The following is a 25,683-nucleotide window of genomic DNA, read 5'->3' on the forward strand; positions in this document are numbered from 1 at the left end:
CATTAAAAGTCTGCAGCTGGTTCAGAATGCGGCAGCTAGACTTGTGACTAAGACCAAAAAGTTTGAGCATATTACTCCCGTATTGGCCAACTCTCACTGGCTCCCAGTCCACTTAAGATGTGACTTTAAGGTTCTCTTATTAACATATAAATGTTTGCATGGGCTTGCACCCTCTTATCTCTCTGATTTGATATCCCCCAATGTTCCTGCACGGAGTCTGCGCTCGGAAAATGCCGGTCTACTTGTGACTCCGAGAGCCAAGAAGTAGGCTCGAGAGCGTTCTCCATCCGGGCCCCGGTGTTATGGAACGCCCTGCCTCCAGAGATAAGATCTGCAACCTCAACGGAAGTTTTTAAATCGAGACTTAAGACACACTTCTATTACAAAGCTTATGATTGATGCCCACCTCATATTCTGTATTGTCCTGTCTTTTTCCGACTGCCTGCCTGGCTGATACGAAGGAGATGGACGATTGGAAATGAGTCAGCGGACCAGCGTCTGACCTGAAGCATGTCAACCCCTGCATTTACCAGCTGGCAGAGATGGGAATCTGCGTCGTGGCCGTCATTGACTTTCTGGACTAGTTTACAGGCTGAGGGCGTCGTTGGTGTCATGCTCTTTCCGGACATTTTCAACATCTTACCTAATGTTTACTATTCTGTGTACAGTAATGCTAATTGTGATTCACCCTGGTCAATCCTGGAGGAGGGATTGCCACATGTGAGGTCCTTTCTCAGGGTTTCTCCTTTCTCCTCACGCTAAGGTTTTTGAGTTGTTCCTTGCCAGCATGCGGGTTTAGGATCGGGTAATTGTGTCATTGTAATCCTGTGCAGTCCTTTGAGACATTTTTGTGATTAAGGGCTATATAAATAAATGTGACTTGACTTGACTTGACTAGACACGTTCGAATAAACTTATTTTTTTCCACCTTTTGGGGGTTTCTTCAGCCCTGAACAGGCCTGATAAAGTTAAATAAAAGCAGATAAGCCCAATGGAGAGAAAAAGCAAAAGGGCTCTTTGAACTGTGTTGGGCATTGCTAACACATCCCTAATAGAGAAAAAAAATGTAACTTTATACTTTTTAAGAAGACCTTTAAACTCTAGATATTGTCTCACACTCCCTATTTTAATGCCCTTTCCCCCTCATCGCACCATTTTTTTTTCTTTTTACATTTGAGGGTGGCACTTGGCAGTGAGTGTATCCATCTAAGCACATGACGTCTCACTCCCCTCCTTCCTTACCCTCCCTTCAAGTTCGCTGCAGCTCAGGGATGGCAGGCAGGCGGTGTCTAATGGGCCGGACTTGGCTTTAGGTGGAGTTTGTGGCGAGTATAAATGTACTCCCTTTGCTTGTCTGTCGCCCCTACAAAATTCATTCCAACCTCAAACGTTTCCAAAACTGCACGGTAAGTCACTATTCTTCAATAAACAATCTTAAGAATGCCGTTTAGCTTTTTTTTGCGTGGCTTTTAAATGCATGTACGTTTTCTGTCTGCTCTTCCTTTATACGTTTTTGCAATCCACTAGGTTTATTATGGGTGTGGTCGGAAACATGGCGTGTTTGTACCGCTACGCACGTATACGATGTTTTGACTAAAAAAAACTTAAATCAATGTTTTCCGGTGTTTCCATACTAATGTTTAGTGCGCATGCGCACTTAGATGATTGCGATTTCCTCCGGAGAGAATTTATACGTTTTATTTTGATCTAATCTTATTTGACTCTTTCACTTCTTCAAAATATCGTTTTCTCACGTAGCTTCTAAGCATTGTGTTTGTTGACTACGGCAATCACGCGGTGTAGCCTACATATGCATGCCAACACTCGTTATATGTCATGAGTAAAAGTTCTGTTTGCAATAGTTCTAAGTTTCAGTGTAGTTTTACTTCATAAGAAAGATGACAAAATCTGCTGTCAGATTAGCCTATGGTCTCCATAAAGCAGGACATTTCGGCAGAACACCAGAGAATTGGATCCATACTCCTCTACAGTAGTGGGTGTGGCCATGCAGGCAGCCCTCGTCATAGAAACCACATCAACCATAGCTTACATTTTTAGGGAAGGCAATGTTAAAACTTCAATTTACAATTTCTATAGCATGTGGTTTATTTGACACAACTATGTAAACAAGGGGTCTCAAATTCAATTGAGTTGAGGGCTGCTGAAGTGAGGTTGGGTAAAATGTGGTGTTCCATTAAAAAAGCGCTGATGATAATTTTACGCTTTTATGAAAGGGACATTGTTTTACATTTGTCCACTTGATGTCGCTGCAATGTGTTGTGCAACCAAAAATGAGTTCAAAGAAGACTACAAACTAGAGACTGAAAGTAAACTAATTGCACCCATTTTATTCCAATTTTTACTCAGCCTTTCACAAAGCATGACCGAAAGAAGAAAAAACATTTTTTTTAAAGGAATTTCAAATGTGAATTAAGAAAAAGAAGCAAAAATGGAAAATTGTAATCAAAAGAAAAAGGAAGAGCTAAATAAAAGACAAAATAATTCATTTTTCTTCTTGAGATTTACATTTTCTTATTTTTTTTGTTTTTCATTAAATATTTTAATTAGATTTCTTTCCCCTTTTTCTTGAGGTACTTTTTGTCTTTTTTATTATATTGTATTTATTTTTCACATTTTTATTTATTCTATTTAATTATTTCTCTTTTCTAAAGTAACAAGGTTCTGTTTGGTCACTCTGTATTTTGTCTCCTATGTGCTGATGGCATTCGGTTTTTTGGTGGCACGCCTGAATACAGCGACATCTAGTGGGAAAAGAATGTACACCGTCCCTTTTACCGTTCATATTAAGGCGGGGGCTTGAAACTATCAACCTGGGGGCTGCAATTCTCCCCCTGGCCGCGAGTTTTGTGACCCCTGATGTAAACCGTTGTTCCCTTCCTGTTCACCCATATGATTTACCGTTTGATTCGATCTTATCCGACAGGATCCTGCAGCCAGCCCAAACCATGGCTTTCATCAGAGAGTTCATGATGCAAACCGTTTATCTGGGCATGCCCGATGAGTCCGTAAGTCGCCATGATTCTGTTGCAGTTGCTAAGGCCAACCACTATGTTTGTTCTCCTTTTTTTTTCTCTCTTCCTGTGGTATGCTCGGGTGGAAAGTTTTTGCTGGCAGAGTTTATAGAAAAGGAAAAGAGGAGGGAACATATAGATGGTGGAGAGAAGAAAGATTGAGTGATTGGTTTAACAGTTTAGCCCAAGAACAAATGTGTGTGGCTGAGAAAGGAGCCGTTCGCACTATTTTATAAGAAAAAGGGAGAATAGCGGATGGAGAGTTTCACTCCTCGAAACTGAGAAATCAGGAGCATTTGTATGTCTTGTGAGTGTGTGACTCAATGGAACAGGAATTTGAGCCCCTCCCTGACTTAAGTCTTCAAACAATAAAATACACTCTTACTGGTGAAGCACTAGGCTAACCAGCATTGTTGTTCTGCCACACGTTTTTGCTCCTTGCAAGGCTGTTAGCTACCTAGTTTAATCAATCGTTGAAAGGATTCTGTGCTTTAACAGGAGAAAATAAGTACAAGGGCTCCTGCCTATAGTTTACAGCATATTTTCCGCTATTGATGACATTAACTAACAAGGTCCCACGAGTCCTTAAGGTCTTAAAAGGCATTGAATTAATTATTGTAAAAATAAGACCTTAATTGGCATCCAAAGTCATTAAATCCAATTTTCAAAAATCTTAAAAATGTAAGACTTGTATTTGTTTGAACTTAAAAGATTTTGTAGAATTGATCAATTGTCTTATTAAATAATTCACAGAGTTACTTTTGTGCCACCATCACATGACCACAATAACGGAACTTTCAAAACGGTGATGTGGTTTCAGACTCATGTCTTTGGTTATCCACAATACAGATCGCAACTTTGGACAGAGACCTTTAATTTTGGATTATGGGAAAAAATGTTAACTTAATGAGTAGTGTCTGTCCGACGAATGTTTTTTGCCATGGCTAAAAGCTGTGCCAGGTAACGTGTACAAGGCACAATGTATTGTGTGCTAGCGATATTTGTGGGTTTTTTTTTGTTTCAATTTTTTTTTAATGTCAACTTGGGCATACATTTTGAGTCTTGAATTTAACTTTTCTTAAGCTGTAGGAACCCTGACTAAATGAAGTGGAAGGATAGAAGAAAATGCAACATCACAACACTACTAATTCTTCTTAAGCAGCATAAATAAGTCACACCCACAAAGCATGGTAAACGAGACGTGAGTTTAATGCAAAAAAAAAATCTGCTCGTCATCTAATTAGACTAAAAATAACTAGTGTTGTTTCAATTGTGATGCTGTACTATTTTAAGAAATCGGCAAGTAAAGAGACTTAATGTGGTAAATCGTAAGGTAATTCAATGTGTATATAACAGTACAGTAATCCCTCGCTATACCACTGTTCACCTTTAAAAGTCGTTCTTAAACAAATGCTTGTTCTTTGGATTCGATATACTGTAGAGAACATCTTTTGTATGATGATTAAGGTTACTACTTTAGGGATTTCCCTTATCATGGGAACATGAGCCCAACAAAAAAACAAGGATTTACTGTAGTCTGTTAGTCTGTAGTCTGTACAGCCCTTTGAGTCTTGTGATCAAAGGTTATACAAATAAACATGACGTGATTTAATCACAGTGAGTGTCAAAGGTTTGCATGGGCCACAATTGCAACACAACTTAATCAAAAACTTGCATGAGTGCAAGGAAAAACTTCAAAAAAATGCATGCGGAAAATTAAACCTTGAAGGTGTCGCACATGTGGTAATCCCCCTTCCAACAATTGACAAAACGTAGTCAACATTAATAAGAAACACATCTAATAAATGGCATTTTCTCTCTTAGGTCCTAAAGAATGAGGGGACAGTGAAAGCAGCACCAAACTTCAGCGCCAGTGGTGATGCTGCTGTCTTGGACCAGGCCATTAAGGTTAAAGGTAATCCGAATTGCATCTGGATTAGTCATAAAAGTGTGCGTGCGTGTTTTTCATGGGGTCACCTGAGGGCCTGCTACACTTTGTGTCTACACTTCACTCTAAATTATTGTACTCTGTGCTTAATGCACTTTGTGGAGGCTAATTGAAACAAAAGACTCGGAGAATGTGACTTCCCCCTGGTGTAGTGGAGGTGCAATTGCTCTATATTCCGGGAAAAAAAAAAAACAACTGTCCCTGAAATCAAACTTCCCCCTCCCAAGGGGCTTGCCCCTCTATTTCAAACCAACATCTTTTTAATTTGTTTGCATTTTCCTGTTAAAGGGTTCAAGGCCACAGTTTTTAGTTACCCCATAACCAGCAGTTTCAGATGTGAACGTATTAACTTGAAATTATGTCTTTTGTTCAGGTGTGGATGAGAACACCATCATTGAAGTCCTGGTGAAGAGGAGCAATGAGCAGAGGCAGCAGATAAAGGCGGCCTATGAACAAGCCAACGGCAAGGTAGGAAAGGGAAAAAAACCTCATGCACATGGTAGTCAAAAAATATACCCAAGCAGGAATATTAAGAATCTTGCTACTAAAATAAATCTAAAGCAGTGTGATTGGAGTAATTACTCCAGTGTCAAAAAAGTAAAATAGTGTTACATTAGATTAGATTCTGAAATAGTGTAAATGTAAATATTGATCAAATCTTGCAATCATTTATTGACCTTGTCCTGGTGTTAGTTGTAGAGTAATTTGTGTAAAGTAATTGATTTGGGGAAATGTGTAATGAAACTTATATTTAGTGGGCTTTTCAATATTCTTGTTCTTAAAACACAAAATATGCCAATACCAGAATGGTTTGAACCAACCTGTTATATGTAACTAGTCATCACCTGTCTGTTATTTGTAATCTTTGACATTTTTTTACTGTAACTAAGGATAACATTTTTATGTGTATGTTACACTTTTTTAAATTGCCTTTGCAAGCTTCGGTACGTTCAGAAAAAAGCTCATTTTCAGTTTTTTTTTTTTTTTTTTTTAAACAAAGATTCGTTGAGCTATCTTCTTTACTCATGTCAAGCACCAAAGAATAGTTTTGAGTATTTTGTTTCCTTGAAGCCACTGGAAGCAGCACTAAAGAAGGCATTGAAGGGAGATTTGGAGGACGTGGTCATGGCTCTGCTGAAAACACCAGCCCAGTATGATGCCCAGCTCCTGAAATTGGCCATGAAGGTACATATGCACTCATCTCTCCACACCCATCCTCGTGTGCATGTTAGCTAAGAGGAACGTTTTTGTTGCACTTTGGAGGTCAATACACATCTAAGTCCGCTGCTCCACCCACTTCCATGAATTCATGCTGACTTGTCCTACTGGGCTAATAAAATGTGTTGTGAAAGGATGCCTATGAAATAGTACTGTGTTAAAACTTTTTATTTCGTTCCTTGTTGCAGGGCTTGGGAACAGATGAAGACACCCTTGTTGAGATTTTGGCCTCTCGGACCAACACTGAGATTTTGGATATTAAGAAAGCTTACAAGGAAGGTGTGTGCAAAACAGTTAACACTCTTATTACCATTTTTGTATATATTTATAACAGTTCTTATTTCCAGTTTATGCTGTTTTACAATGTGTTCATGGGAAAAAAAATACTCATGACATGATTTCTGACTCTTTCATGGCCAAAAATAACACCAAAACTTCCAGCGGCCTCTATGAAACTTGCTCAGCAATTGTAAATTACATTCCGAGACCTGTGGAATATATTTTGATTTTGAGTACATTTCCTTCTTACAAGTCTACAGTAATTAACGTCACCAATGAAGAAGAATAAAAGTATCTTATTTGGCCAAACTCTGCATGCAGTAATGTTAACAAGCAACGGGACCTTTCAAGTGCGCAAACAAGCACCAGTATTTGGAAAAAAGGACTAACCGAAGCATTTATTTTAACTGAGACCTTTATTGGATTTCTGTATGAATTTACATAGCCTGTATACCGAAATTTTCTATCAAATTTTGCCTGAATGTGTACGTACCCATGGGCCAAGGAAAACATTATAGATGAACGCATTCTAACAATTTAAAGCGCTTGGGTAATAATTTGAGCTGCAATACAACTGTTACAAAAGTTATTCATTTTACTTCCATCATCAAAGTAATTACTCTGCTACACATTTTCATTTTCACTTAAAATATAACATGTTGTATATGATTTGTTAGTAGGTACTAAAAATCTTGCGAACATTAATTGTGCCGAAAAAATATTTCAAATGTTTCTGTTCTGACTCTTAAGATTACAAAAAGGACCTGGAGGAGGATGTGAGATCTGACACCAGCGGAGACTTCAGAAATGCAATCCTTGCACTTTGCAAGGTACAGCATGTGTGCACTCAATCTTTACTTTGTAACAGGATGTTTGAGGCGGATTTCACTCGCCTTTCTTTTCAAAGCTGCAGTATAGTCGTAGGTTAAGGCAACATGGAACGCCACCACGCCGACTGCCACAACAATGGGTTCTTAAATATGAATTCCTTACTTGCAAATATTTACATGACAATTAAATCGATGGCCATATACAGTATAATGGAAATATTGCATTACATAAATAATTTATTATTTCTATTCTATTAGGAACGCTAAAAATATAACTTTTCTGAAGGTATTTCTATATTTGAATCAATGTTGGAGGGACAATGTTATTTTTGACCTAGACGTCGCTGTATTGTGTAGGGCTACAAAGCACTAGGAATAATACACTACGGAGACTCAAAGTGACTAAAGTGCACATTTTTCTTTATTTTTTGCTCAGCCTTTCTCAAGGTTTTTGTTTTTGGGGATGTCTGTAGCAGCAATTATGCCAGTTCCCTCTAAGTGAGGATCATGTTATGTAAAAAAACGGTAATTTCTTGGCATACATGTATTTTATAAAATCATGTTTTTAGGATGGTTCATGTATGTTTTCTTATTATTTAAATCGATATTGTTTTTAATAAAGTTTTCTTAAGCACTTGGAGTAGCTAAATAAAATGCATTGCCCCTTTTACATAGATGTCCTGTAATTCAATAGGCATTTTGCACAAATCCACTGTTTCCTGAATCAAGCAACTACTCTTTTTTTTTTTTTTTCCTGTCTTTCATGATTAGATAAATTCACTAATACTGTACGTGTGTCGAACCCCAGTAACCATGATGACAATTCTTGACACACTTTGATTAATAACTTTTCCCAATTAAGAATTGCAGAAAGCTGAAGCGTTACAATCAGAAATTAGTCAAGCTTTGCAATAACTCATCACATTTATTATAAACAACTACATCATGACATGTCTTAAGAAGTTATATTATCCAGAAAAAGTTTTGTTTGGATATACTTACAAGTTCAACTGTATTTTAGCCTTATTTTGAGAGATGCTTTGTTTAGAAGGAAGCTGATCTCCAAAGTTTGTTTCACAGGCTAACCGCACAGAGGGAGTGTGTGAGCAGCTAATTGACAGCGATGCCAGGTCTCTCTATGAGGCTGGAGAGGGGAGGAAAGGCAAAGACTGCTCCGCTTTCATTGAAATCCTCACCGTGAGGAGCGCGCCTCATCTCCGTGAAGGTCAGCTAGTTTGCTCGCTGACCTCTGTCTTGGTTTTTTTTTTTCTCATTAAACATGTGTTGTGAATTGTGTTTCTTATTTAGTGTTTCAGAGGTACTCAAAGTACAGCAAGGTGGATGTGGCCAAAGCAATTGACCTGGAGATGAAAGGCGATATTGAGAATTGCCTCACAGCAATTGGTAAAAGCACAAAAGGCTGAAACATCATTACTTTGAATATACAGAGTAATATCAAATGTTTTTTTTTTCTTCTTTCAAACATTCAAGTTAAGTGTGCTGGAAGCAGGCCTGCTTTCTTTGCTGAGAGACTCAACTTGGCAATGAAGGTGTTGTATGCATACAGTGTAAAAACTTTTTTTATAGGGTTGCAACATTTTCTTATCTTCATTCCTTTATTTTTGCTTTTAGGGATCTGGAACCCGCAAAAACATTCTTACCCGTATCATGGTGAGCCGTGCTGAAAAAGATTTGAAACTGATCAAGGCTGAGTACAAGAAGAAATATGGCAAAACACTCTACCAGGACATTCTGGTGAGAAAACAAGTTAACATATATTTTTCTATAAATGTACATTACTTTCTCAGTAATATAGAATATTGGGATATTTGTTATTTTCTGTATCGCAATTAGAAAACAAATGGCATACATCCTGGATCTATTACAAATACAATATTAAGCCTTATATTGTTTTAATATATGTATTTATGGTAAAAACTCAAATATCCCACCCCCAAAATATTGGACTATCATGAAAAAGTAAGCCATAGTCTGCAATATTAAAATGACAAAAAGGCTTGCAATGTTTCTCTTGATTTTGTAATAAATCTAGAAGATATTACGGATGTTTTTTTAGTTGCACTTCAGAAAATAACTTTCACATTATTACATTTTTTTTCTGATACAATCCTGTATTAAAGAAACTTTAACAATGAAAAAAAATGTTTTCCCAGGATGATACCAAAGGAGACTATGAGAAGATTCTGCTAGCCCTCTGCGGGAGTGAGAACTGATTTCTCATTTCTGATTAAGAGATCTCAAAGTTGACAAGGCCATTTAACTGAAGGTTCACCCCTAAGTCCAGCTGTGCAAAATAATCTTACCCAACTAATACCAAGGAGAAAGGATTCATTCCAAATCGATGTTACCTCAGTAAATGCCATGTGAGGCATTTAGGAAATTGTGATTCGGGACACACGTATCTTACTTTGGATTTGATTTAGCCAAAAACTGTGTTAGAACCAATAATGTATGAACAGGTGCTTGGAAAAAAAGGTCAATTAGTATTGCAATAGTTTGGCAAAATATCTTTGTAGTGCAATCAACTGAAGGCAATACTTGTGCAACCGAAGGAGCTTTTGCAAATAAAAGTGATTTTCTATGTGGTATGTGTTTCCTTTCAAAAATCGCAATTTCCTTAAAAAAAAAAACAAAAAACAAAGGACACAAGGTAGCATGGTGGGGCAGCGGTTAGCGCCTGTGCGGCACGGTTCTGAGGTCATGAGATCGAACCTCCTGTGGGGAGTTTGCATGGTCTGCCCGTGCTTTTGTGGGTTTCCTCCCACATTCCAAAAACATGCATGTCAGGTTGATTGGCCAGTCCAAATTTTCTCTAGGTGTGAATGAGCGAGTGAGTTGTCGGTTTCTGTGTGCCCTGCGACTGGCTGGCAACCAGTTTAGAGTGTCCACTGCCCAAAGATAGATCCTTTTCTAACCCTGAGCCAGCAATTAATAACACACAAATGTCACTTTAAGAATAAGTTGAATTGCATCACTGATTTAATTGGCTGGCAACCAGTTCAGGGTGTCCCCTGCCCACTGCCTGATGATTGCTGAGATGGGTTCCAGCACTCCTGCGACCCTACTGAGGATAAGCGGTACAGCTAATGAGATGATTTTTTTTTTTTTTTTTTAGCACGTAGCTCGTTTATTCAAGAGGGTGGAATTTATAAATGTGTCTTCAGGGTAAAATCGTGTTTTTAGTTTCCACCTTAACGTTCAATATCTTCTCAACCGATAAAATATTGAAAAAATGTTTATATTTTGTAAATAACGATTTGAAATACTGTATTGAAATATTGTCAAAAGAATACACCGGTACGGTTTTTTTTTAAGTTGTATGGGTTGCCATGTTTTATAAAACGCCATGTTTGTTTTGTACTAAGAGAAGGGGGACAGTGACTTTCGTAACTGGCAACCTCGTCACTCAATGTAAACATGACAAGTGCAGTGCAATAGCGGGTGCAACGATGTGCTAACCTGGCGCTAGGCTAACCAACTTTTTGTCTTAACTTGTCAATATATATAAAGATAGTTCCGTTTTTGTATACCTAATTTACTAACAACAAGGGGAAAAGATAAGAGTACAAGGTGATGTGTCTTTTAAATTAATTCGCTTTGAATGACGGAGCATGTGGGAATGCTAGCTAATTATAGCCTAGAAATTATGTCAAACAAGGCTTAAACAGTTGGCAATGCAAATACGGTAAACGCCGATTGCTAAAGAATATAAAACTTTATTTTAAATAAGTGTTTTCTTAACTCGCACGCATTGTTTTTACAGCTAATGTTAGCAATGTTCCTGATTACTCGGGCTTATAATGTATACCTTGCCATGAGTGTCGAGTCTTGTGCACTTCCAGGTGGCTCATTGAAAATACTTGTATCGTTAACGATCAATGTCATGCAACTTTTCCCATTTTAGGTCATTTGAGTACGCTTCTTCACCTACTCGCTAACTCGAAGACGGACGACAACCTGACCAATGGAATAGTGCATTTTGGGGCAAGATCATGAATGACAAACTTGTCTTCTTGGGCCTGCTGTACTTTGTCCAAGGCATCCCTTATGGTCTCCAGTCTTCTCTGCTTCCTGTCTACCTGCGTGGAGCGGGCCATTCCCTTACTCGCATTGGCTTTACCAAGATCCTTTATTTCCCATGGGTACTCAAGGTTCTTTGGGCACCTTTGGTGGACAGAATTGGCACCAAGCGACGTTGGCTGGTGGCAACAGTTTCTGGATTAGCACTGACATGTCTTACCAGTTCCGCTCTGGCTCCAGAAATGCACATCTGGGGCGTAGCGGGAACCTTGCTAGCCATGAACACCCTCGCTTCTGTTCAAGATATTGCAGTGGACGGCGCGGCCGTTAGGCTGTTGAAAAGTCGCGGGGAACTTGGCCTGGGTAACACAGCCCAGGTTGTGGGCTATAAAGCCGGATCGGTGTTTGCTGGAGGCGGGTTGCTGGCTGTTATCGACGTGGCCGGATGGAGCTGGATGTTTATGCTGCTGACCTTCGTGTATGCTGGTGTGGCCCTGTTTGTGTGGGGGGCTCCTGTGTTGGATGAGGAGCATGTGAGGGGCCAACAGGCAGAAGGTAGAAGAGGACAGGGTGTTGATGCTTTGATGCCGTGGAGGGTGTGGAAGAAGCTGTTGGCTGTCCCTGGCACAGCGTGGACCATCCTCTATGTGCTCACATACAAATTGGGTGAGTCTAAAAAGTGCGTGCTTGCAATTTTCAACTCATGTTTATCTGTATAGCCCTCAATCGCAAGAAGTCTTAAAGAGCTGTACAGAATAGAGACTACCATTGCACCAACCCTTGATCTGTACCTAGCATGTGGGCAAGGAAAAACTCAAAAGCCTCAACAGTTTCACTGAGGTCGCAGATCGAATATCATGTTAAAGACAGAGGGTGCATGAGTATAAATCTAAACTAAATCATTTCAAGGTAATCTTACTTTCCTTTTCAATCCTTAACCTGTATCGCACTTTCTTCTTCACTATTGAAAAAAAAAAACCTGCATGTTAAGACATGTTCAAAGAAAGATGAAAGGGTCTTGTTTTTTTACTTCAAATGTGATGTAAAAAATTTCGGCTCCCAATTTCAAAACAGTTTTTCAAGTTGCCTTGTATGTACTTTTAATATAATCAGTGATTTATTTTATACTTAAAGGTTTGGTGCGTCATTTGAGGTCTCCTCAAAAACTTTAAAGTTACCTGTTTTCTCTATTAGTTATGTGTTCACAATGCCCAATTGAGTTCAACGAGCCACTATTCTTTATTTTTCACTGCACCTACCTGCTTTTATCTTACTTTTAGCAGAGCTGTTTGGGGCAGAACAAATTTGGTTCGAGAAATGGGGTCTGGAGAGGGTGCTGAAAAGTGACGTCTTTCTAATCCCTGTGAGTCTTTTTAAAATATTTGTCAGTGTAGCATAAAAAATGTGAAAGTAAGAAAAGTTATGCTTCAAGTAGAGTCCAAACGCCAACCCAAATGCCATGAATGATGAAAAAAGACTAATTTATTTGAAGACATGCACAAACTCTCATGAGCATCATAATTGAGCTGACTGAGGCTGCAATGATCACACAAGCCAGGAGATGGCATCTGTGAGTATCACATTTCCAAATTCCGTACAGTTCCTTTAACAAACACATTTTCAAAGATCTGTTTTTATTTTGTATTTCCAATTTAGAGTCAAAACCTCTCATTTCAAAACTAGTTTTCTTTCAAATTGTCTCAAATGCACTTTAATTTAATCCTTAGCCCATTATATACTTAAACAATCTGTCAACCATTTTGACTTATGGCAATTGATTTTTGAACATAGATGAATAACAAACTGTGGTGACATATTCACAGGCCATTGCTCAAAGCCCACCATTACATTATTATGGTGCAGAATGCTCACTTTTGATAAACACTCACGTAAACATACCAGTTTATTATTAAGCCATCAATCGATTATCTGCACTACTGTAGGCATGCTGGATCTTATCCCAATTATTGCAAAGTTTTGTATTTGATAACATATTTAACCCGATTGCATCAGAGTAGGAGGTAGAGTAAATGATGTTTAGACACTGGAATATAATAGGAACTGGTATGAACTACTATTAAGTTCATAAACATTTTCTTAAATAAATATTGCTTTTACGGTTCTAGAGCTGTAGTTTTTACTGTGTGTTTCTAAATAAGCTCTCCAATGTATTGGACAGAAACGGGTTTTTCATATTTAGGTAAAACTATGGATGTACTTATTAAGAATAAAGCTTCTGTTGGTATGTAGTGCACAGATCTGCCACTAGAGGTATCTGTTGGCGTGTCTATGAAACAATTCGATACGTTCACAGGAAAAAAAGTACACAGGAAAAAAAGTAAACTTACGTGATGGTTGAAAAGAACCTTTCAGACTGGTCAATACTGTAGTTTTCATTGGAACACGCTTTTCAAATAATGTGAATTATTTTGTTAGCTAAAACAATGTTACAGTGAGAATGGTAAAGTGTTCTCATTTTTTGCCAAATACATACATCCAGGAGAAAATGATAAAAAAGTAGTTTATGATCATTTCATTGTGTGGGTGTGAGAGTTTAAGTTTGGAGGCATGGGGGATTATGGAAGGATTACAGTTTCTTTGTTCAATAGCGTTCCTAAACAGAAAGGAACGAGTGCTTGATTCTGATGTTTGTTTGCATGTGGGTGGTGTAAATGTAATTGTCTGTGCACATTTGCATAGCATTCATTTCTACGTGTGTAAGAATACATGGGCCTTTTGTTTTTAAGTCGTATGTGTGTTTTCGAGAGAGTGTTCCATAATCGGATGAACCCCAACAGACGACACTACTAGACAGAATGAAGGCTTGGCTGGAGCCCCTAATCTGTCTAGGGAGCAAACCCCCACTCCGCATTACTCTCTCTGTCTCACGAGCTTGTGGGTGCAATCAGCCGCTTCTAATTTTGGTGTTTTCATCATTGCTACTTTGCATCAGTGATTTATAGACATTCCAATCACTTCAGTGCATTTCCTGTAAATGCACCCTAAAAATATCTTTAGCTTTTTTTGTGGTAAAGCAATGCTTTTTAAACTGTTGTGATGGATAAAGGCTCTGTGTTCAAATTGAATTTTGAGTGAAAGACTTTTGTTTTTGTAGAAGTGGTACTTGTTTGTGTGATTTTGGTGATCTCAGTCTGGTCCCACACCCCTCAAACCCCCAAACATCTTTGTGAAACACAAATGCGAGCCGATATCCCTTTTTTTTATCTCTGTTTAATGAACTCTTGAGTCCAATTATATCCTATGCAGCCATGTTTTGATTTTGTAGGCTAAAATGTGTGGCGGTCCACTATTCAGCCCACCATTTTCTGAACAGTCTTTAAGAAATTCACTCTGCAAAGAAAGGTTTGCAGTGCTTGGCGATCAGTGTCACTTCTTACAGAAAGCCATGGGCAAGGTGGCAGAAGGGCTACTGCCATCATCTGGTGAAATGGTGATTATTTTTTCGGACAAATTTATTTTATACTGCAGTCAACATTACTGGCTGGCCACATATTATTAATTTTATAACAGAGACCGCGGAACAGTAAAAAATTGATCACAGGACGTAACTGGCCCCTGGGCCAGATATTGGACATACCTGGAATATAGAAATGCACAGAAATACTGAAACTAGTTTTGTGCTTTTATTTGGTAACAGCCTCTAGTCAAATCTGCCCAAATGTTTTTAAGAAAACCCTGCAACAATTTACTCACTTGATAAACTTCAGTGGCACTGTCTCACAAGTCCTTTTGAAGGTTTATTTGAGGGTTGTTCTAAAGGCTGATTTAGAGCAAACAAACTATACAAATTATTTAATTTGATATTAGATTTCACAGTTCATGGATCCCTTAACCGCCCAACGGGGCACCACTTCCAGGGGTGTGTATTGGGCAAGTACAGCCCGGGGGCACCGATCCCTTTACAGGCCAGTTTTTTTGTGTAGGGGTTCTCTTCCCCACACCAAACAGATAGCACATGGTTCCTATGGTTACTAGCAGCACGTGAAGCCTTTTGATCTGATTCAGAAACGGCACCTTCATCATCTGATCACCATTGTTCCTGTGTAGAGCAGTGTTTTTGAACTTTTTTTGAGCCAGGGCATTTATTTTACATTGGAAACATTTTGCGGCACACCACTAACCAAAAATGTTATAAAATGACACTGAACTGTATGTTTAATTACAATATAATTTATAATAACCCCAGTTTTTACAGCACAGACACTTGACAATGACATAATATTTGCAGTAAATGATTCATAAATGTTTTATGAAATTTAAAATTTTAAAAAGTGACATTGGGTGATTTCTCACAGCACACCTGACGATCTCTCGCGGCACTGTGGTTGAAAATCACTTGTGTAGAGCGTCTTTCGCTTTTCAAAGATGAGTCGAACCTTGGCCTCTATATACCCACTCAAAAATGCAACAACGCAGTCCCAAACATAAATTCTTACCCCTTGGACTTAAAATTTTGCTCATTTTGAGTGCAATTGTTTTTAAGTTATTATATTTGATTTTATACCTCAATAAAAGAAGCAAAAATGTTCAAACTATTTTATTGAGACAGTATTTTTTCTAATCTTGGTAGAAGATATTTCCTAGAAAAATAAAAAAACGATCCACAATCTGCAAGGTAACATAACGTTGCTTATTTCAAATATAAATCTTCTCATTATACTAGTAAGTGAACCTATATTGTAAAAAGAACAGTTAAAATAGACAAAACAATCTACCAGCTGATAAATCACTTTGCTTAGTTTAAACATACTGTACATTTTCTTGTATTAGAATGTCATAAAACTAGAAATATTACACTTACATTAGGCAAAATTGACAGGAGTCATTTTTTTAAAAAGTATTGAGTAACCCCCGTCCATTCTGTACGATCTTCTATGCAACCCCCATGAAGAATAGGACCATTGAAAAGCACCCAGGGCATCCAATCTGTATTAACATTCAGACTGGACTATTTCCAAAGGCATGCATTAGTGGTTGTGGGGGAGGAGAGAAACTTATGGTGACAGGAGGATATTTTCCAGAGGGTAAAAGGACTTTGCAGCCAGGATGGGAGACTGATGGAAGGGATGAATTAATGAACAAGTGCCACATGGTGCCCTGAGAAGGGACCAAACAACATGAGTACAGAAATGCCTTCTTCAAGACCTGCTCCTATTTGTGTTTTCTATTGTAATTCACTAAAATAAAAAAAATACCTACAGTGTTACTACTGTGTTTTATGACCTAAAAGCGTGCATTAGCTCTAACTTAGTAAAAATCAAAAAATTAAAACTTAGATGATACAATATATAATTTGTTTATTTTATGTACTTCATTCTAATTATGGTAGTCAAATTACTTTGTATTAATACGAAAAAACCTCAAAGGTGGTGCCAGTAGGTTCAAAATCATCGACTTGATAACGCCATCTACCTGGTAAAAATAATCATTTCCGCCTTTGCCAAGTTGCTTGTGTGCTGCGTGCACATACGGGTCTCTTTTAGACACGATCAAATAAACTCATTTTTTCCACATTTTTTTAGGATTTGGGTTGGCATTTCCACTGTATTCGAAAAATTCCTTTTCTTACTTTCACCAATATCATTTTAGAATAAAAGAAAAACCTCAAGCATGTGGGATAATTCACTCTTCTGGCCCCATCCCCTCCACCTCCTATCCTCAAGGTAATACACTATAGCAGGAACACAGATGATAAAAGTAAGATAAAAGCAGACAGGCGTGTCAAAAATAAAATAAAGGCTCTCTGAACTCATTCATATACGCACTGTTAACACATACTTTTTTGGAGAAAATATTTGATTTTAAACTTTTTAGGGACACCTCAAACTACGCACCACAACTTTAATGTTACATCCTAAATATTTTAAATGTACCTAAATTAATTATTTACAGAATTATTTTCCCCATATAATAATGAAGGGTACTGGTACTTTAATTTTATAGGGACCCAATATTTGATATGTATATATTTACAAAAACTATTTAGCCTTTAGCTAAATATTTACTACAAATGGTATATTTCATTATGATAAAGAAGAAATAAACATTAGTTGCTCTTTAGGGGTTGGGGGGATAAAGCATAAGGGCAAACATCGAAAACCACTAAACATCAGTGTAAGTTGTTGTGAGGACTGTTTGAATAGAAAAAAAATAAAATTTAAATATTCACATTTTAGCCTTTAGTTTTTACATACCTTTTACACAATGTGGATGGATTATTTATTCATTTATAGATTTATTAATGTATTATTCATATATTTGGGAGGCAGTAGAGTTTGATTCCCGGCTCGTCCGAGTTAAATTTTGAAGAGTACCTGGGCAAGACACTGAACCACTAATGCTAATAAGTAGGTAGTCGCCGTGCATGACTTTCGCCTCTATCTGTGTGTGAGTATGTGTGTGTGAGTGGGTAAGTGTGAAGCACATTGTAAAGTGCTTTGGGAAGTCTTCAGCCGTGTTGGGCACGTTTCTTTCAAAAAAGTAATTAGTTATAGTTGCTCACTAATTATTCCAAAAAGTAAGTAACTGAGTTACTCTAGTAAAAGTAACTAATTAGTCAACAAAGTAACTATTTCCATTACTTTAAAAGAAGTTGTATGTTAAAGAATTTGAAATTTTCTGAGCAGTATTTGAGTATTTGAGAAGAATAGAGAGGTAGTTGTGTTATACAACAATATAATATTTTTTGCACCTCACCAGCAACACATCCGACACTTGAAGTGAAACAAAAACTAACAAAAAGCAACAGTACACAATACAATAAAATAACAATCAGCAGTAAACACTATAAAGTGAGTTTATTAAATTAAATCTAACTCGAATGGTACATTGTTAAGTTGGAAATTTTGACTCTTTTTAGAGAATCGGCGTTTTCAGCTTGCCTCACTAAAAAGAGACGGTTCTTTCGGCTCCCAAATGGCACTTTGGATTGTTTTTGTTGTTTAATCCATATATTACCATTTGTATGTATCATTATGAATCCCTTACAAAGGGAAAAATGAAGCAAGACTTAAATGTTAACAAAAAAACACAGAAAACATAATATTTATAAATTTACAAAGAAAAAAACAAAATACAAAACAATTTTGACAGTTTTTTTTACTCAACAAATTCAAAGTCAACAGCACAGAATAACTGAAGAAAAGCATTTTGACCAATCGCGAGCCATATACCATTATTTAAAATGGATGGGGATGTTGCTAGTATGAAGTGTAAAGAGAGACTCTTTATGTAGCTTATGAAGCGTCACTATTTAAGGTGACACTGAACCCCTAATGTCCCCATTAAGCAGGTTGCTGTTGCCGCTATCTGTGTGTAAGTGTGTGTGTGACTGGGTAAGTGCGAAACACATTGTAAAGCGCTTTGGGAGGTCTTCAGTGACTTAAAAAGCGCTATATAAATTCAGACTATTTACCAAAAATAGCGTCTCAAAGGGATCCGGCTCTCGATTGGTGGGTAGCCGGCTCCCACTTCCAAGAGAAAGCTTATAGAGCCATTTCGTTTGCGAATGACATGATTTGCTTGCAGCATTTACAAATTCGTCTTTTTTCGAGTAGTAAACACTGGATTTGTAGTCCCTATCGAAATACATTATAGTCACTATTTTGAATGGTTACATGATTCCAAAAGACGTGACATAAAGAACTCTGAGGAGAGCGAAAACTCGCGCAGCTGAAAACAGCGCCGCATTTGGTGTTCTGCAGCCAAAGTAACGCACCGCTTTTGATCGTTAGTAACGATAACGACGTTGTTATTACGCCGTTACGTTATTCCCACCATTGGTCTTCAGTGACTTGAAAATGCAGACCATTTACATTATTTATAGTAGAGTTGATTTGTGTCAGCTGTTATAAACTTAGTCTCGGTTTTATTTTAATTTCACTTGTTAGTTTTTATCATATTTATTTAACTTAAACTTATATTTGGTCAAGTTATTTTAATTCTACTCCTAGTTGCCATGCTTTAATTGGTTTTGTTTTGGTCAGTTACACTTTTTGTCAGCAGATTAAATGCATCATTTTCATCTGATCTGAAATTAGTTAATCTAGTATTTCAATCTTGTTGAAAAAAATCCAGAAATGGCCTATTTTTGTTTGTGGTGGATTCTAAGACAGAATTTGAACATGTACATTTTTGTGTCGTATTTATTTTTGAAGTAAAATATCAAAAAATTTAGTTCAGTCTTTATTTAGTAAACTACGGTTATGTCTCGTCTTTTTACGTCACGATAATTAATACTCACGTCAATCCTGGTTATATTTTTCAAAGGGGGGTTTGTCTAATTAAGTCCTGTTTCTTGTCAGGTGAAAAATGACAGAAGAATGATTAAGTTTCCCTTGTCTATGAAAGTAATACTAAATTAAACATAAATTCTTGTCCCAAAGTGTGCTTTTTAAGGGATACCTAAATTCTAAACATATAAAATATGAGAAAATAGTACATGTTTTTTGCATTTTATATATATATATATATATATATATATATATATATATATATATATATATATATATATATATACACACACACACATTATATGCCATGGGTATATTCCAATTATTTTCCAAGATACAGACGCTGCCCGACTTAGGAACGAGAGGTTCAGGACGATCGTTTGTAAGTGGAATTTGTTCGTAAGTTGCTTTAGTGCTATATTTTGTATTTTTAAGGTTTATATAAGTAAATTTAAGGTTTGTATAAGTAACTTGTATCGTTTTGTACTAAAAATTAAACATTTGATAAAATAATATGCTCCATAAAAATAAATAAAGCATTTTTGGGAGATGCGCTTCAAAAGGTCCTCTTCCTGGTAAAAAGTAGCCAAAAAAAAAGCGTTCCGACCATCTTCTCAAGAGCATCAAGCTTCCATATTCCACTTTCATTTCAAAAGAAACGACTCGCCTCTTCTTTACACTTTACACCAACCATATTGAATGGATGCACGAGATAATAAACCATCAAAATGTCTTAGTTCTGAGCTCACTGGAGATAGTGTAGGCATAGAATGTGAGGTTTGCATGAATTATGTCAGTAGGGCAACAAATTTCGCGATAGTTGGTGCGAGAGTGTAGGGGAGCGCGAGAGGTTAGTTTTGCAGAGAGTTTGGTGTGTTTACAATAGACTGGTGCTGATGGTTGTATCTCTCCAAAGAGACCGTAAGTGTTACTGAGTATTTTTCTATAAACGAGGAGCAATCCATTACCCACACTAAATAACAAACTACATTGGTGGCAGCGGTGATATTACGAGCAGGTGAAGGAGAGATGTTTACACACGAACTAAGAAGAGGAAGCAGACTTTTTTTTACCCTAGGGTGGATGCTGGGTGACCTCACAGCGCCCCACACCGGTAGCGACGGAAAGAAGCACTACAGTAATGTCCTGTACTCGGAAAACGGTGCACACAATACAAAATCTAATTTAGAGCAACGTCCAGATAATTTTTGACATCCCCCAAAAAATGTTTGTATATACCGTTTTACGTAAGTCGAATGGTCATAAGTAGGGGAGCATCTGTAATGTATTTGACATCATGTGAAGAACACCAGCACCCTGGCAAGCCAGACACCATATTGGTTTGAATGTTAAAACTACGAACCCAGCCAGGGAAAAACAATTAGCATGGCCTACTAGTCAGCTAGCCTACTGCTAACGGTGCTAACCTGAAAGCCTTTGGAAGCCCGCACACTAACTGGCGAGCTATATGTACAATATTATATTAATTGCATGACACACAGCAAAAAAACACTAAAGGAAAAGTCACAATTACTTACCTAAAATGAGGCAAAGGCAAAAAAGGAACGCACGCTGTACACTACGGCGGGTTAAATTGCCCCACGCAGCTTTTGATGATCAAGCACGCAACTCAGACATAACAGTCAGAAGTCCCCCTGTGACACAGTAAGCAAAGTTCCACCAAGGAGAAATGAGCACTATGCATTCTCTGACTTCAATCGCCGTCTGTTTTTCAACAGGACCCGGCATTGTTTTGAGTCCTTGTTGTCATCTGGTGCCGTCAAAGTTTTAGGGAATATGTGGTCAAACTGTCTACTATGAGAAAATTTTTTTCGAGATCCATGGAGTGTGGAATATTATGAAACATATCTGCATGACTGTGGGGATGAACACTACATGTTCTGTGCCTCATTAAAAAAAAAATTGGTTTATTATAATCCCTTGAAGTTACGTTAGTCATTTGTCCTGGTCAAAACCATCATAACAAGTAATTTTTTTCTCTATTATGATTAAGATAACCAACACAACCTCAATTATCTCTGAAGCTCTGCTAGCTTTTTACTGAGCTAAACAAAGAGCTGAGGATTTGACATTACTGTCCTCGTTGACCTCTCACCCTTAACCTGCCCTGATGCCTCAATAAATTTAACAGTCATATGCACACACACGGACGTCATGTCACAACACTTGGGGATAAAGGTTTGATGATGTGCCTTGCTATCAACAATAACAGTTGCACCCCCCTGATTTGATTTACAGGGAATACAACAAACTAAATAACCAATTTATGGGTTTTATAAAGTGAATGAGCAAAAATGTGCATTTTCTTTAGCTACCTATCTTCCTACCCTTTTAGCTATTTTGCATGATATCTAGCTCGCATTTTACAATTTTTGCTAGTTATCAAACTACATTTTGGCCCCCATTCTAGTTTTTTTTTTTTTTTTTTTTTTTTTTTTTTAGCTTTCTATCTGGCTATTTAGATGACTTTTTAATCTTTTGGCTAGCTATCTAGCTCCCTTTTAGATTTTTCCTGTGTACCTTTCTATCTATCAAGCTACCCTTTTCGCTCCTCAGGGCCCGGTCACACAGCCGTTTGCGTCTGTATCGCGGGTAAAATTTAGCGATTTTTTTTTTTTTGCCCGCGGATGCCTGCGATGGAAAATGCGCAAAATTGGCCAACCCGCTGTTCATCGGTGTTATGCCCGCAAAACAGACGCCGGCGACTGTTCCGCTTCCTCATCGCGTCATTTCCGCGTGTGGACCACGGGTATAAAAGCTGCCGAGCCGGGCTGTAGAAATCATAACCGCTCAAGACACAGTCCCGTGAAGATCAAGATTTCAAGCTATGGCACCGAAGAAGAAGCCAATATGTTGTTATTGTAATAGTTTTTCCATTTTTATTTTATCTTGTTATGAAATGAAAAGAAAGGTCAAGAAATAAAAATGGATTAAGACGAGGTCACTACAGTGACGGGGATTCATGTTCACCCCTTGACGTCTCGAGCACAACTGACGTGTGCTCGGCAAATCACGCTGTATATACGCGGAGAAAGGCGTTTGACCGTCACACGCGTTACACACGCTAATTCACGTGATAACACCGCGATACAGGCGCAGAACAAACGTGCTATGACCGTGCTCCACCTGCTAAAATTTCGCGTCCTACTCGCGTGTAACCACGCCCTGGCCGCGGCCGTAGCACGTCGTTCCGTGTCTGTACTGCGTCATTACCTTGTGTGTACCACGTGTGCCGCCCGCGTGCCGCCCGCGGTTACACGTGGTCTAAAGTTTTGAGCAGCGCAAAACTTTTTTGCGCGGCCAACCGCGTGTGAATTTCCGACCGCACGGCTGTATCTCGTCTGTATGGCGATCTCAAAGCGTCCAATAGCGTCTGCTTCACAGGCAGAAATTTCTGGCCGTGATTCAGCCTCGATACGCCCATGAAAGGCTGTGTGACCGGGCCCTTAGCAAGCCATCTAGCTCAATTGATATTTTCCAAATGCACAGCATATACTGTGTGTCCTTTGCGCTAATTAGAAACAAAACGTTGCTCTCAGGTTGGAGACCCCTGATCTATAGCTTATGAATGAACGACATTTCATGTTGATGATGTCTGTGTATTGCTTTTTAATGCCCTTACAACGTTTATTGCAGCCTGGTCATCCTCATGTGGGGATGGTGTAATAATAGTCGGTAAAATCTCATCTCATCAGCTGCACCGCTTATCCTCAGTAGGGTCGTGGGGGTTCTGGAGCCCATCCCAGCAATGATTGGGCAGTTGGCAGGGGACACCCAGAACTGTTTGCCGGCCAATCGCAGGGCACACGGGGACAGACAACTCACTCGCTCAGTCACACCTAGGGACAATTTGGACCGGCCAATTCACCTGAAATGCATGTCTTTGGAATGTGGGAGGAAACCGGAGTGCCCGGAGGAAACCCACGCAAGCACGGGAAACATACAAACTCCGCACAGTAAGGCCGGGAGCTGGATTTGAACCCACGCAGGAGGTTCCCACGACCACAGAACTGTGCCGCACACGCGCTAACCACTGCTCCGCCGTGCTGCCCCAGTCTGTAAAATATGCCTGTAAAAATCTGTAGTCTGTACAGCCCTTTGAGATTTCTTGTGATTAATAGCTATACAAATAAATATGACTTGACTTGTATTACAAAAACAAAATCAACAAATAGGAAGTTAACTATCTAAATGTCAGCTGCTATAGAGGCTTTCTTTGATTTTATTTCTGTTTTAGCCAAAGCTTTGAAGAATGCAACCAACTGCAACCAACATGCATCGCTGTAGAAATTACATTCTTTTAATGAAAACCAAAACCTACCTTTTGGATTTTTTGCCAAAAGTTAACCTTGGATACGTCAGACCAAAGCACCTTTTACCTCATGCTTTTATAGGATTTTGGAATTATTTATGTAGACTGTCTCCCCCGCTTTAATGTCGAAGGAGACAATCGACTGAATCTTTTTTTAGCTTTTACTATATTAATAATGCCAGTTCCACATGAAAAAAAGGTTTAAACAGTCCCATACTTCACCTTCTACTGGCCAAGATGGTACTCAGGCTGTATGATGTGATTTTAATCGACTTTTAGCTTCTTTTACAGGGAACCAAATTCTATTGATATTTTAATTACGTCTTTGTACACACTTCTTAATCGAATGATAAATGCTTATTTTCTGTGTTATGTTGTTTTATTGTCTAAAAGATCAGAAGATATACACATATCAGTCCGTATAAGCACGGTTCTTAAAGATGTTTCTGTAATATTTCAGAGTGATATGGACTTGTATTTTCTGTTATGAACATCAATCAAATTAATCACAGGAAGCCCACCACATCCTGTAAGCACCACTTATGTGTTACAAAACTGTTCCTTTTTTTGGTTTGGTGAGTGGCGAATGAGTATTGACTTTGTGCTCTAAAATAAACTGCAAGGGGGCAAACGGAAGCTCAGTAAAATGTGGAGGTCTTTTTTTAGGAAAATGTATTATGGTTGAGCTAGTAAGCCACCTGTTATTACTTTTTTGTTTAATGTCACTTAGACGGCTTGAGTGTTAAAATACATGTTAAGATAATGTCTTTATTCAAAATAGTTTTATTGCAACCTAAATTGTTTTATTTAAGTCATTAGTCCAGTAATGTTTCTTTGTGACACCCTTAATCACAAGAAGTTTCAAAGGGCTGTACAGACGAGACTATTATTAGTTGGTTGGTTGGTTGGACCATACTATTATTACATTAAGATAATGATTTGTAATGTTATATTTGAAAATGGTCATTCAGAAATCAAACTCAATTAAATTGAATTGTCAACAAGATTATAATTTTTTTTTCTCAAATATTCCCGCATAAATTATTTGTGAGAGCAAAAAAGAAAACCTTAGTCTTCTGCCAATGAGTAGACTCAAGACACTGTCCCACTCTCTAGATCAGAGTCTCTTGGACAGAAATTTATGAGCATAACAATCCAAGTGATATACAACATATAGTATCTGTCACTTGCCATCTCCGTATGTATTGCTTTCGTCTTTTTAATGGTAAGACAAACTGTACAGTTGAACCTGACGTACTCCTTTTTTTTACTTTTTACTCACTTTTTTGCCCCACGATCTCACCCAAACCCTTATCCCAGTGTTTCCAAACCACAGTCCAGCGACATACGTTTGTGCCTTGAGATTTTTCCTGTTGGTCATGAGAAATTATTCAATGTACGCTGCTATGCCAACAACAAGCCCTGGATCACGAGCGACATCCAGTGCCTTCTGAACCAAAAAAGAGGGCCTTTAAAAATGGTGATCAGCAGGAGCTAAAACGAGTACAGAGGGAGCTCAGAGTCCAGCTCCAGGAAGGGAAGGAGCAGTACAGTTGGAGAAAAAGCTGCAGAACAACAGCATGAAGGAGGTGTGGGAAGGGATGAAAACCATTACTGGCTGCAGCACCAAGCAGGGTGTGGCTGTGGACGTAGACGTGAGGAGAGTCAACCAGTTAAACAACTTTTTCAACAGGTTTGACCACCCCAACTCATCCTCACCCCAGAGTACTGCAGCTGTCCCTACCCCTCT

General features: G+C 38.3%; 2 protein-coding genes across 5 annotated transcripts in view; both read left to right on the top strand.

The window, feature by feature from the left end:
- Nucleotides 1-1,242: 1,242 nt before the first annotated feature.
- Nucleotides 1,243-9,911, top strand: anxa1a (annexin A1a). Its single transcript, XM_088335338.1, has 12 exons — nt 1,243-1,406; nt 2,945-3,026; nt 4,857-4,947; nt 5,354-5,448; nt 6,052-6,165; nt 6,387-6,477; nt 7,228-7,307; nt 8,388-8,532; nt 8,616-8,711; nt 8,799-8,857; nt 8,940-9,062; nt 9,482-9,911. Exons 1-12 carry the CDS (start codon nt 1,336-1,338, stop codon nt 9,539-9,541), a joined length of 1,107 nt encoding a protein of 368 aa, XP_088191464.1. The 5' UTR covers nt 1,243-1,335; the 3' UTR covers nt 9,542-9,911.
- Nucleotides 9,912-10,734: 823 nt separating this feature from the next.
- slc33a2 (solute carrier family 33 member 2) overlaps nt 10,735-25,683 on the top strand; it is an 81,163-nt gene continuing 66,214 nt past the window's right edge. For all 4 annotated transcript variants that reach the window (XM_088335339.1, XM_088335340.1, XM_088335341.1 and 1 more), the window contains exons 1-2: nt 10,735-10,898; nt 11,233-12,014. In XM_088335339.1, the coding sequence (XP_088191465.1) occupies nt 11,321-12,014 (694 nt within the window). In that variant the 5' untranslated portion in view covers nt 10,735-10,898; nt 11,233-11,320. The remainder of the gene's footprint in view (nt 10,899-11,232; nt 12,015-25,683) is intronic.

The sequence above is a fragment of the Urocampus carinirostris genome, chromosome 5, assembly GCF_059441175.1.
Source record: "Urocampus carinirostris isolate Australia breed hairy pipefish chromosome 5, RoL_Ucar_1.0, whole genome shotgun sequence".
Lineage (NCBI taxonomy): Eukaryota > Metazoa > Chordata > Actinopteri > Syngnathiformes > Syngnathidae > Urocampus > Urocampus carinirostris.